The 13,735-nt window shown below is 45.0% G+C and overlaps 1 protein-coding gene across 1 annotated transcript in view; it reads left to right on the top strand.

Moving 5' to 3' along the window:
* The first annotated feature begins 4,691 nt into the window (after window positions 1-4,691).
* Window positions 4,692-13,735, top strand: part of CEP152 (centrosomal protein 152) — a 55,379-nt gene continuing 46,335 nt past the window's right edge. The window contains exons 1-5 of the mRNA XM_060259966.1: window positions 4,692-4,889; window positions 6,340-6,453; window positions 10,839-10,939; window positions 11,455-11,521; window positions 12,714-13,034. Of these exons, the coding sequence (XP_060115949.1) occupies window positions 6,367-6,453; window positions 10,839-10,939; window positions 11,455-11,521; window positions 12,714-13,034 (576 nt within the window). The 5' untranslated portion in view covers window positions 4,692-4,889; window positions 6,340-6,366. The remainder of the gene's footprint in view (window positions 4,890-6,339; window positions 6,454-10,838; window positions 10,940-11,454; window positions 11,522-12,713; window positions 13,035-13,735) is intronic.

Here is a 13,735-nt window from a genome sequence, read left to right on the forward strand (position 1 = left end):
AGTGGGCAGGACCTCTTGCTTGGTCTCTTCCATTACATCTCTTACCCCCCCCCCCCCCCTCACTGCTGTTTCAGATGTTGGGACCATCTGTGAAAATAGAAGCTACAATCCCTGAGCTGATAAAAACTCCTTCTGAGGAGGAGCAGAGGATGCAGATGGAACATATGCTCTCCTGTGGTAAGGGCTCATGGAGCCTAGATGCAATTGGAGCACATTGCAAAGTCGATGGGTAGAGAGTTCAGTTCAGTGGGAAAATTAATTACTTCCGCAGCACAGAGTTAATTTGTGGCACTCAGTGTCCACTAACTCTGATGCCTGTAAAAGGAAATTAGACAAATTCATGGAGGGAAATCCCTCCCATTAATTGAAATATTACTATCTCACCTTCCTTCTGAGAACTCAAGATGGCTCAGAAGAGAAGCCTCAGCAGAGCTATTCATCCTGTTGACTGAAGAGAGCCTCCACCTTCTGAGGTGGCAGAGCTCTGGAAACCTGTTTCTAGGGCCCAATAAAACTGGGAAAATTTTACTTCCATAGTATCATGTTGGGTTTGGCTGAAAACCAAGTTAGCATGTCAAGAGTCACTCTGAAAACTCATATTATCCTGAAGTCATGAGAGGCACTGAAGCCACATTTGGGCTGAATGGGACAAGTGTGATGTGTCATGTAATGTCATTTCCACCCCCCTCTCCCTCCCTCCAGGCCAGAAACAGGTCTCCCAGAAGTCTGAAAGGTTGACAGCATTTATATCCCTGAGGCTCATAGCTACCTGGTGCTTCTCTTCTGCCTCCCCCAGAATTTAGTAAAAAGTGTTTAAAATTTGTTGAGTGTATACAGGGCAAGGTTTCACAATCCTGGGAAGAAGGGGTGTGAAGCAGCGAACAAGGAAGCTAGCATCCTTCTTCCCTCCTTTGTCTCAGTAACAGGCAGTGATGAGAGCCATGATCTTGTCAGAGGTGTGGAAATGGCTGCTGCATCTCCAATCCAGGTAGGAGAGATGAGCAGGGGGCTGCCTGGGTCCTTCTTCCTTTCTCAGGGGGGCTTTTGCTTCTCCAGTTTCTACAAGGTGGGTGAGAGATCCTGTGAACACTGTTCCCATTACCCATACCAAGCCATACATCCTGTACCTTCCCAGATTACTCCCTTCCAGTGTGCAATTTCTGCTTGGCATGATCTCTGACAAGTGAATCTGCTTTTTCTTTCAATGCCCCTTTTCCTTTGAGGAGGTGTCCATCTGTTTCACTGAGGGAGAATGGGCCCTGCTGAGTTGCGGTCAAAGAACTCTGTACAGGGACGTCATGCTGGAGAACTATAAGAATATGGCATTTTGGGGTAAGATGCCAAAGGTGGGAGTTGCTGCCATTGTGATGAGGCATGAATTAAAATATTGAATAGCAGTACACTGTTTTGAGGCCTGTCCTGCGACTTGGGGAGTGGGTATGGCTCAGTGGGAGAGCATCGTGGCATGCAGAAGGTCCCTGGTTCAATCCCCGGCATCTCCAGTTAAAAGGATCAGGTAGGAGGTGATCTGAAAGACATCTGCCTGAGACCCTGGAGAGCTGCTGCCAGACTGAGAAGATAGTATTGACTTCAATGGACCTTGAGTGATTCTTTACAAGGCAGCTTCATATGTGTGTATTTGCCAAGGGGCAACTGAAGCCCTTGTTGTGGCCATCACCCAACTCAGAGAAGGTTTCTTGGCTTGAAAAGAGGAGAGGCCCTCAGAAAGACTTTGGAAGGGCCAAATGCTCATTTATCTGTTGCCAACCTTGACAACACAACCCTCCCCCCCTTCGCAGAAGGGATTAAAACCCTCTGCTCTGCCTGTGATCTCGAACTAATCCTGTCCAGAACCAAAGTTTGGGTCCTCCAGGCCCTGACTCTTTGCACCTGAGCAGCATTCGTTTCAGTAGGTTCACAAGTGTGCACATAAAACACTGTTAAAAATAGAAGGTTTATGAAGCACTTAAAATTATAAGAGATTATTGTGGTCCCAGACAATGGCCTTGTTTCCAAAGAAAGGCTGGAGAGTTCATCAAGAGGATCTCAAGAGCATATTGCCTTCCCAAATGAGCTGGTTGAGGGTACATATCTTTATATTCAGGCCCGGTGCATCTGAGTAGGCCAGGTAGGTGGCTGCTTCAGGTGCCATCAAGCCAACAGGTGTGCTGGGCGTCCCCTCCTGCCCCCACACTCTCCCCATAGGTGGCCCAAGCAGCCTTTGTGGGAGGCTAAGCTGCCACACGGCTTCCCTGGCTGTGCTGGAAAAGCTCACAAATAAAAGCAGCTGGCAGTGCAGTGGGAAGGAAGCACTGCATCCACCTGGCCTCGCCGCTCTCATGTCCTCCCTGCTGACACTCCTCTTTCTGCCTGCCCTGGCTCTATCGGCAGCTTGAGGAGCCTCTTCTCACCACTGCAGCTGCCAAGGGAGGCAGGCTGATGGCAAGAGAGGAGCCGTACGGTCCTTCCTGATGGGGGTGACGTGGTGGCTGTTGTGGTCTGGTGTGCCAATTGGAGCCTGCTGCCGCCTCACTTAGCGGGGAGAGGAAATGCGGGTGGGAAGTTGGGGGTGGGTGCCTTGTCTGGGCCAGCAGCCTAGCACCAACGCTGGTTATAAGGGAACAGGCAAAGAATGCTCAGAGTGTGTAAAGAGATTCACTCAAAGTGGCCAGCTGCAGTGGCATCAGAGAACCCATACAGGGAAGAAACCTTTTGAATGCTTAGCGTGCGGAAAGAGATTTGGTCGGCGTAGCAGTCTTCAACTGCACCAGAGAATCCACACGGGAGAAACCTTTTGAATGATCTATGTTATTTTGAAGGCAATATTTTAAACAAATAACTGATTTTATTTTTTTACATTTTACATACTGTACACTTTTCTCTCTGTTTACGAGGTCTTTCCAGCTCTGTAGTCTGGATATCAGTTGTAATTCCAGGAGAACTTCAGGCCCCACCAGGAGGATAGCAAGCCAAAAACCAAGTTCAGTTCCCCTGGAAAAAAATGGCTGCTTTGGAGAGTGGATTACAGCCTACTGAGATCTTTCTACCACTTTGCTCCAATCTTGTGCTCCCCAACTCCAGCACCCAGAATCTCCAAGTAGTTCCCAACGCAGCACTGGGAATCTTATTTTATAGATACAAATTACATATCTAGTATAGTTATAAGGCAGGGGTGGCCAGACTGTGGCTCGGGAGCCACGTGGCTCTTTCACACGTATTGGGTGGCTCTCAAAGCCCCTACCCATCCCACCAGCCAGCTTAGAAAAGGCATTTGTCTTTTTAAATCACTTCACCAAGCCAGCTGGTGGCTTGGAGAATGCATTTAAAGTTAAAGTTTTCTTTCCACCTCTCCTCATCTATTTTCCTTCCTTCCTGCTCTCAAATATCTGATGCTCATGTCTTGTGACTCTCAAACATCTGATGTTTATTCTATGTGACTCCTACATTACGCAAGTTTGGCCACCCAGGTATAAGATTTTGTGTGCATGTACACATCTTCAGGTACATTGAAATGGAAGTTAGAAGTCTACACATACAATGGGGAGACCCAAGATCCAATCCAAACTTAGCAATGACACTTCCTGGGTGGCCCTGTGGCACAGATAGTTAGAGCAGCAAATTAGAGTTTTTTAACAGATGCAAGGACACAACTGGAATAATAAAGTTTATGATTGCCATTTGGGCTTAATTTCACAGGAAAACAGAGAAGGAAGTAAATGTACCGTGATCAGAGACTCCTCTTCCCCCCACCCCCACTAGCCTTTCACGTGCCATATGGCTCAAACAGGAATTAAGATTGCGGGGCGGGGGGGGGGGGGACATCAACAACCTCAGATTTTGCAGATGACACCAGTCTGATGGCAGAAAGTGAGGAGAACCTAAAGAACCTCTTGTTGAGGGTGAAAGAGGGGAGCACAAAAGTAGGCTTGAAACTCAACATAAAAAAAAAAACTAAGATCATGGCATCCGGCTCCATCACTCCTTGGTAAATAGAAGGGGAAGACATGGAAGTCGTGACAGACTTCACATTCCTGGGATCCAAGATCAGTGCAGATGGCGACTGTAGCCATTAAATTAAAAGACATTTGCTCCTTGGGAGGACAGCTATGGCGAACCTAAGCAGTATAATAAAAAGTAGAGACATCACCCTGCCAACAAAAGTCTGCATAGTCAAAGCTATGGTATTCCCAGTAGTAATGTATGGCTGTGAGAGTTGGAGCATAAGGAAGGCCGAGCGTAGAATAGATACTTTTGAGATGTGCTGGAGAAGACTTTTGAGAGTCCCTTGGACTGCAAGATCAAATCAGTCGGTCCTAAGGGAAATCAACCCAGACTGTTCACTGGAAGGTCAGATGCTGAAGCTTTGGCCACTAAATGAGAAGGGAGCACTCCCTGGAGAAGATCCTGATGCTAGGAGGATTGATCCATGGGGTCGCAAAGAGTCGGACTCGACTGTGCGACTGAACAACAACAAATGTCTCACGTTTGTTCCTATTAATGCCTTCCTTAGCAGCAGGAGCAAGCGTATTGGTCGACCGGCTATTTGCCCGCCTCTTTTTCACTTGATTGGTTAAACCCTCTCAGCCAGTCTCCGAGCGGAGTCTCTTCCCGCCGCCTTCCGCGCCAGCTTTGAAAGAAAAACGAGGGGCGGAGGAAAGGGAAAGAAAAGAACGCTCAGTGCAACCGAACTTGTAAACGTCCACGCCCAACCCGTCCGACCCACCCCTTTCTCGATGTCCAATTCGCTTGAAGCTGCATCCGTTAGGAGGATCTCTCTGCTGATTGGCTTATTGTTTTTCCCTGGCCGAAAGTTACTCAAAGACGATTCGCCAAAGAGAGCAATTGAGATTATCACAAGGAAGGGGGAAAAAGGGGTTGCGAAGGAAGAGGTGAGGCGCGTTGAATTGGGCTGTTGGGTGGGGGCTTTATATGTGAGGAGGGGTCAGTCCTTGCTCGTTGGCGGGCGCCTGGGCCTTCGCGGGGGGGGGGCGCCGCTGGGTGCGGGTGGCTGTTAGACGTTGCCATGGTAACGGGCCATTTGGGGCCTGGCGCTCGCCCTAAGGCCCTTGGAGACCCCCACTGCCCTGCACTTCTCCTTCCTTACCTCGTTGTTTTCTGGATTGCATATCACTCCCAGACTTTTCTGATATGTATTTCCTCCCCATTCTTCCTGTGGTGGAAATAAAAGGGTTTTTTTGAGCAATTCTCTGGTTTACTCTGGCTGCAAACAGCGATCTATTTTCTGTATATATGATTTAATATCTTACTTATCCAGTAAGATAATATCTAACTTATTCATTTAGACAAGGCCTTTTTTGTAGAAAAGGCCCAGCAGGAACTAATTTGCATATTAGGACACACACCCCTGACATCACCATTATTTCACATAGGGCTTTTTGTAGGAAAAGCCCACCAGGGCCTCATTTGCATATTAGGCCACACACCCTGACACCAAGCCAGCCGGAACTGCGTTCCAAAAAAGCCCTGCATTTACATCTTACTTATCCATTTAGATAGATCCAGGTGGGCAGCCATGGGAAGCAATAGAACGAAGTGGGAGTCCAGTAGCTCCTTTAAGACCAACAAAGTTTTCTTTGATAATATTTTAATATTTATATTTAGGTATAAATATATATTTATAATATTTTATAATAAAACTTGGTTTTCCTAAGTACTTGAGGGTCTGGAGATTGGAGGTTGCTTCTTTAAGAACAAAAAAATGCCACTCTGGTATATGTCCCACTGGAGCCATGCCTATATTCAGTAGATTACTATACCAAAGGCTTCACCCACATTCAGATGTATTCATATGGCGACTTGTGCTGAACTGTAGGAGCACAAATGTTTGCCAGTAACTTTAAAATCGTTCAGCTGACTGATTTAGCAGGTTCAGGCAGTCGTATCTTCTATCTTTTTGGTCTGATCCCTGCAAACCAAGAGGTCAGAATCCAGACAGCTTTCAGTGCAGGGACCATAATTATTTAGCAATTTAATTGAATGAATAAGTGCTCGTATAGAGTTAAGCTTGATGAACTGTTGGACTTTTGTCCGTTTGATGGGACATGCGTGAGATGATGATATGCCAGGTTAAAAAGGGGGAGACCCAAGTTCAAATCCACACTTAGCAATGACGTTCCTTGGGTGGCACCATGCCATTTAAACTCTCAGTCTAACCAGCCTCAGAGGGTTGTTAATGAGGATAAAATGCAGGTTGAGTTCTCTGGAGGAAGGACTAGATGTGACAGATTTATTTATTTATTTGCTAGTAAAGCTATATTTATGGGAATGACTGCAAGGCAAACATATTTATTTGAGTGTGTGTTCTGTGTTTTTACCCAGGTAAAACAAGAAACGTTTGGGTGAAAAATGTCACTAGACTTTGACAGTGCAGCTTTGCAGATGCAACAGGATGAAGAAGAATATGACCAGGAGGATTACATGAGGGAACAAGAGGTAAACACTGAGATTTGGCCATGCTTCAAGATTATAATTGTTGTTTCTCTTACACTGGTGCAGATAATTATTTCAACTGGAAGTCACTTACAGTTCAGTAAATCAGTAAATCATACAAGTATTCTCTGTCAAAATTCCTGTAGATCATTGTCTGAGAAATATGACTTTGAAATGACCAAACTCGTCTGATGTTGTAGTGATGTTGGTAGCCATTCATAGTTGTTGATCTCTGAACACTATACCACCCCTTTTATCATCAAGTCACAGCTGACTTATGGCAACCTGGTAGAATTTTCAAGGCAAGGGGCATTCAGAAGTGGTCTGTAATTGCCTGCCTCTGTAGAGCAACCCTGGACTTCCTTGTTGATCTCCCATCCAAATACTCACCTGAGCTGACCCTGCTTAGCTTCTGAGATCTGAGAAGGCTGGTCTAGCCTGGGCTATCCAGGTGAGTGCATATTCCCATAGGCTCAGCAGTATTAAGGTACCAGTCCAGTAAATGTCATTTTTATCTGTTTTCAACTGACCTTTGGCTTTTGTAATAATTTCTCCTTACTGACATAGCTTCAGAAGTATTAAGCCTCTTCACAGCCTCTCATTTAGTGGGAGAAGCCATCCAGACTGGTTAGGTCATGTCTCCTCTTGCTCCAGACAGGGATATGCAAATTTTTGTATGGCTGTCCTGAGACAGTGAGGCTGCCCTTACCGTTTTGATAGCCCTGTAACTCCAGCAGAATACTTGATCCTAGCTCTGCTTCTGTGGCTATCAGGAAATAAAGAAAAAAAAGACCAGGTCCCCCATTCTGGAAGAAAGCAATCGAACCATGGGTGAGGAGAAATCTAAAAGGGCCCAGGGATCTGTATATACAAAACAGAGGGATTGTTCAAAAGAAAAGCTCTCTTTGTCTGAGGCTTCAGATGCAAGGGAGAGGCAGGCTTAAGCTATAAATGCCACACCTGTGGCTCTTAACAAGGAGAGAAAGTTTGAGGTGTCAGAGCTCTTCCCAGTTCCTCTGCCACCAGCGACACAAGCTAAGGCTCAACCAAAGGCCTACCTGCCATGTGTGGCTGTCAGTCACCGATCTCCACCACGCTCATTTGGAAGCTGCTGGATCCTTTGGGAGTCTTTCTTCAGCCATCTGAGGTGAGCTTAACCTCCTAATATATATATAGCCTGATCCCCTGACTCTTAAGAGGCTCTTCCTTAACATCAAAAGAACAGCTGAGATCAGTTTGGATGCCTCAGAAGATGCCATGCAGTTCTTTGCAAGGGCACATGCTGCAAATGTGGTAGTCGGGAGAAACCTGTGGCTGAAGCACTGGAAGGTAGATCCTCTATCTAAATTAAATTTATCTGCAGAAAAAAATTTGGGCAGATTACCCTTTGGGGAAAGAGCCTTGGACAATGTTCTGGCAGAAAGAAAAGAAAAAGGTGATGCCCTCCACTTTGTCGGCTAAAGAAAAGGATGCAAAAGGGAAGGGAGAGCAGGGGTTTCAGAAGCAGTTATACCTTTGGGTACTGCCCTAGGTTTCAACAGAGACTGTTCCCAGCCAAAAAGGAAAACCAAAACGCATCTGGCAGAAGACCTGCTGCATGATTATAAGATTGGAGGTCATCTCTAGAACTTTGCCCATATTTAGTCAACTACGAATCATTGGGGCCTTTCGATTGTGGAACATGATTACAAAATACAATTTTTGTTTCTCCCTCCACACCATTTTGTAATGTTTCCAATTCCAAAATCCGATCAAAAATAACTCTTACTGTAGGAACGAATCCAGCATCTCTTTGCCATTGAACCAGATGTTTTCAGGGAGTTTACGCCATCCTTTTCATCACTCCCAAGAAATTGAGTGACTAGAAGGCGATCCTCAACCTGAGGGACTTAACCCTGTGGATAAAGAAACACAAGTTTCGTATGGAGTCACTCTAATCTATACTCCAGATTATTCAGCCGAGCAACTCCTTGGCATCCTTAGATCTCAAGGAGGATTCCCTGCACATTCCCATCCATCAGTCTTCCAGACAGTTCCTGCGCTTCACATTCCTGGGTCAGCATTACCAATACAAGGCTTTACCTTTTGGCCTTTCTTCTCCGCAGGTCTATGGCAAGGTCATGGTGACCCTAATAGTTTTACAGAGACAACATGGGTAAACACATGAGTAAAAACCTGGTTAAAAATGTGTCTGAATCAGCTATGGTCATTTGAGTTCAACTCTGCATTCTTAAGGCGTATGAAATCCTGGGACTCGGAGTGCCTCAGAAAGTACCATCCATTCCACCAGCATTCATAAGACATTTCAGAATTGACTAACTGAATTCCACTGAGGCCTCCACTGGCAGAAGATTCCTTGAACAAGTGGTAGGCAGAGAGAATTCTATAGATCTCCCACCCTTTACTTAGCTTGGTTACTTAACCAGTCTGGATGACTGAAGGAGAACAAAACACTGGAGTTATCTGAAGCGATTCTTCTCTTCAGTGGGGCAAAATCACCCATTTTTCTCACCGCCACCACCAGCACACAACAAAAGAGAATTTAGTAAGGACAATATATTTGGAGCTTGGCTGTTTGATGTCTGGAAGGCTAGCTCTGCCCCGGAAGATTCATACAAAAGTTGACATGGCCCTACCTGGAGCAAGGGGAGGTATGACCTAGCCAGCCTGGAAGACTTTGCCCCACTGAAGAGAAGAAACCTTCAGGTAAGTCCAAAGTTTTGTTCCCAGATACTGTCTGACTCAAGGCAGTTAGATTTTGCTGGTTAAATCATGTGGGCTCCATTCAGGGCAATTAACGTTTCTGTGAGGAAACTTCACATCTTAATATAAACAGGGCAGACAATGCTGTTGTCGTGGAGGGAGAAAGATGTCCAGTGATATCATAATGTGTTTGAATGTACTCCTGAGTCTCTCGTGATGTTACCCAAACAATCCTTACTAGTGTGATGTTCTTGTTTTTATTTAAAAGTATCTCTGGGCATACGTCAGATTTCTCTAGATGTTGAGGACTGCTGTGGTAGCAGAGTTCTGAATAACACCTCCTCACATTTGGAGTTTTTAGGAATGTGGGCGCCCGTCTCCATTGTGAGGAGAGGGCTTCTAACGTTCTCTGCACCCTTTTCAATATGTATTTTCTGGAAATTCAATTTTAGTTGTTGATAGAGAGGAGACAGTATTGGAAAGTGTGCTGTGTAGCTGGAGCATATTATAGCCACGCCTGGAATGTTTTTGTATGTATAGAGAGCTGGAGAGTATATTGGGCCTATTAATTTTCAAAATAGAGGCTGGTCAAGTGGTACAACGGGAAAACACTTGTACATCAGTGAATTGTGTCGGTTTGTATTGGCAAAGGTCAGACTTCATTTCATTTTTTTAGATTTATGACCTGCTCTCTCCGGTAGCCAGGCTCAGAGTGGGTAACATCATTTATCAAACCTCTTTAGGGCCAATCTTTTGTCATGGTCCTGGTGTTGAGAAGTGATTGACTTGGCTTTCTCTTTTGGATACTTGTTTTCTACCCGCAGGAACATTTCTGAGGGAAAGCATTAAAGTACATGAGCCTTTTTCTGTTGTCTGAAGCATAACAATTCAAGCGTAGTTTACCACCTCAAGTGAGACCTGAGTTACTTTGCCTGAGCCATGAAAATTATCATTGTGTCCCCAAGTTCTGACTAGACACAACCCACTGTTTCTTCACCTGATAGCTACTGTTTGTCAGTCGAATTGGTCAGGTATAAACCGCTGCCAAAGATTATATTTGAGTATTTCCCTGACTTTGGAAAGGAACCATAGCGATTGCCTTGCCTGCTGCTTATTTTTCTTCCCAATCCCTCAGGATCAGTAAATACTGGAAAACCAGTCAAGGTCTGCAGCTGAGAACAGCATTGCTTGTCCTTTCTTCCTAAACCAGGATTATACAGGTTTCCATCATAATAATCCTAGTTGAATGAAAGGAAGTCACTAGTGTATCGTTCTGGATGTCTGGGAGCGTTCAGAGGCTTTTTGGATAGCATATGTGTAATAAACTAATAAAAGATTCTGAGATATTCTTGAGGGCCAGTTTTTTTTCTAGCTTTTTCAAAAAATAAGCTTTCCAGAAAGCGATATTCCTTCTTCACCCCCCAATATTATGGCGATCCCTGAGATGTGATGGTTTGTTTTTCCTTTGGCCATCATCCTGTTCGGATGCTGTTGGTTTCTGCTTTAAAGAACAAACATGCGCAGGCTTTGTTAGTGTTTAATATTTAGCATGAAGGAACCTCAGACTGGGAGGGCTGCAAGCAAGGGGAAAGCTGGCCCAGACCCCCTAAAGGAGTGGGGGCCCACAGGCCAGTGCTTGCTTGGCCTGTTTGTTAATCTGGCCCTGACAATACTTCTTATTTCAGTTGCAGAAACTACTGACAGACCTTCCCCATGACATGCTGGAAGACAGTGGAGATCACCTCTCCAACTTCTCCGACTGTAGTGCATCTAAGGAGCATGAGCAGTAAGGACTATTTCTCATTTATTCCTCCTGTCCACTAAAAAAACAAACACTGAGGATCTGTAACTATAGTCAAAATAACTGTATGGGCAGCTTTAGTTTCTCATTGGAAATGGTCTTCTGAAAATATAAATGTTGCTATCCTATGGTTTGATAGAGAATATAAACTGACTAAAAGGCAGCTTTTACAGAAGTCCAGGAACTGTAAAAAGAAAAATGCTCATGGCCTTTGAAATAAATATTTGTTACAGCAGTACAAACATCAGTTCATTCCTGAGTACTGGAGACACCTGATCTTAGCAGTTAACGATGATGTATCTGCTTTTGGTCTGTCGTTCATTCTGGAATGAGGATTCATTATAACTTTCCTTATTGTATTGCACCAATGGAGTAACTAAAGTGTATAGTCCTTTCTCCTTTACGGAGCCAAATTTAGTGTTATAATTGCTGCTGTCATACTACAGGAAGGCATACCAATATCAGTGAGAATCTTAAAGGCTGACTTATTTTCTGTCCAGAGTACATGAAAGCTGGGATCAGGAAGCCAGATGGAATGATCATCCAACTACAGCCAACCCACAAAATGTGAGTTTGTGAGAATATAATGTTTGTTGAAATGGGATGCACATGTTGGTTTTCTTTCCTTTTTGTACCTACTGGCAAGCTTTATGCCAATACTAATTAGTGGTTTACATGAGAGAGCACCTAGTTGTCTACAGTTGCAAAAAGCCCTTCTCCAAAACGCTGCAGGGAAATCTCTTCCCCCTCTGTTTTCTATGAGTCTCTGCTTCAAACTGCCCAATGGCTTTAATTTCTTTTTCAGACTTTCATGTACTTTTATTTGATTGGACCCTCAACTGTTCCTATTTCTCCTGTGTCCTCAGTTTGCACTGCCTTCCTTGGTTTCTTCAGTTTTTTTTTCTTCTTATCTGTTATTTCCATTTTCTCCTCGTTATGCCATTGTTGGTTTCTCTACTATTTCCTTTTTGCTCCCAATCTTTAGGTCTTGGGGAGGAGCTTTGGCTCAGTAGCAGAGCATCTCCTTCACATGCAGTAAGTCCAAGGTTCACTCCCTGGCCCCTGCAGTTAAAAGGATCAGGTAGCGAGTGAAAGATCTCTGAGAGCCTGGAAAGTTATTGCCAGTCAGAATAGACAAGGCTGACCTTGAGAAGACCCAGCTTCGTCAGTTCAGATCCATTGTTTACTTTGCAGTCTTGGTCATGTGGATATCATTTTACTTAAACTGCTAAAATAATAAAACTCCTAAGCTAAGCCCTTTGCAGAAGAGAGCAATGCCGCTCTCAGTCATGCTTATTTTGTAAGGGCTTAAGACATGTGAAAGATTCTTTCTTTCTTTGGATTCTTTATGGTTCTTGAAAAGTTAGCTTAACCTAATTTTCTAAGCCAAATATGCTCCATTTCTTCCTGTGTGTGCAATATATTTGAAGTTTTTCTGAATTTATATGTGCATGCAGCATGTGTGAGTATGTGCACCTGAAAGATGTGGCGACCTTTGGTGACTGACCCCTACTAGTGGCCTTGAGCATGTTCAGGGAGGTGGCTGAAAAAAGCCTGCCCTGGTATTCTAAGGAGGTCTCCCATCCAAGTACTTGCAGGTCAGCCCTACTCAGCTTCCAAGGTCTGACGAGACTGGGCTTGCTTGGGCTATCCAGATCAGGACATTTGGGGGTTTTTTAATTAGCAGTTTGGCCTGCTGGGAAAGAAACGATACCGAGTTGCACTCACTCACCTTGATTGTTCCCTGGACTACAAACAGGGCCTGAACTTGTATGCTGAGCACTTCCTCTATGATCATGGTAACATCCAAGGTGAAATGCATGCCAGTGAGTGGCCTGACCACCGTGGTGCGGATGAAGAAAGAAATATGTACGAGATCTCTGGCAGAGCCAGTGATGACGGGTCAGACGACGTATATCTTGGAGGAGATGGCTACCAAGCACAAAACCACCTCCCCCAGGATAATGCATATCATCTTCCAGAAAACTTTAGACTGCCCTACACAAATGGCCACCAGCAGGATTTTAGTAACCAGCACAAAACAGCAAACTTTGTGGATGCCAAGAAAGAACACTTGAAGGTATGCGGGCTGTTGATGAAATGGTGAAATGTTAAAAGTCATCTATGGTAGTAAAGCCCATATTTGAGTAGTGTTATCAAAATGCAGAATAAAAGGTAAAGTTAGTCCCCTGTGCAAGCACCAATCATTTCAGACTGTGGGGTGACTGCTTTCACAACATTTTCACGGCAGACTTTTTACGAGGTGATTTGCCATTGCCTTCCCCAGTCATCTACGCTTTCCCCCCAGCAAGCTGGGTACTCATTTTACCCACCTCGGAAGGATGGAAGGCTGAGTCAACCTGGAGTCGGCTGCCTGAATCCAGCTTCCACTGGGATCGAACTCAGGTCGTGAGCAGAGGGCTCTGACTGCAGTACTGCAGCTTTACCACTCTGCGCCACAGGGCTCTTAATGCAGAATATGTGTATATAATTCCATATGTGAAGGGCAAGGAAGGTTTTGGGGTACTGTCTTGAGACCTTTCTGAGGTGGCATTACAATGCTGCTCACCCTGGGATGGGCTGCACTCCATCGACTTGCCCACAGCTCGGTGTGAGTTTCCTCAGGCTTCAGAATGGGAGGGGGTTGCATCACCTGGTTCTTTCTCCTCCTAGCTGCACATGACCCTCTCACAGCCTTGGGTAGCCTATCTTTTCTTCCTCCCTGGTCTGTTTTGTGGGACCTCCTTTTATACCCAGCTGGCCTCGCCCCCTCCCATTCCT

This window comes from Heteronotia binoei, chromosome 19, assembly GCF_032191835.1.
Source record: "Heteronotia binoei isolate CCM8104 ecotype False Entrance Well chromosome 19, APGP_CSIRO_Hbin_v1, whole genome shotgun sequence".
Taxonomy (NCBI): Eukaryota; Metazoa; Chordata; class Lepidosauria; order Squamata; family Gekkonidae; genus Heteronotia; species Heteronotia binoei.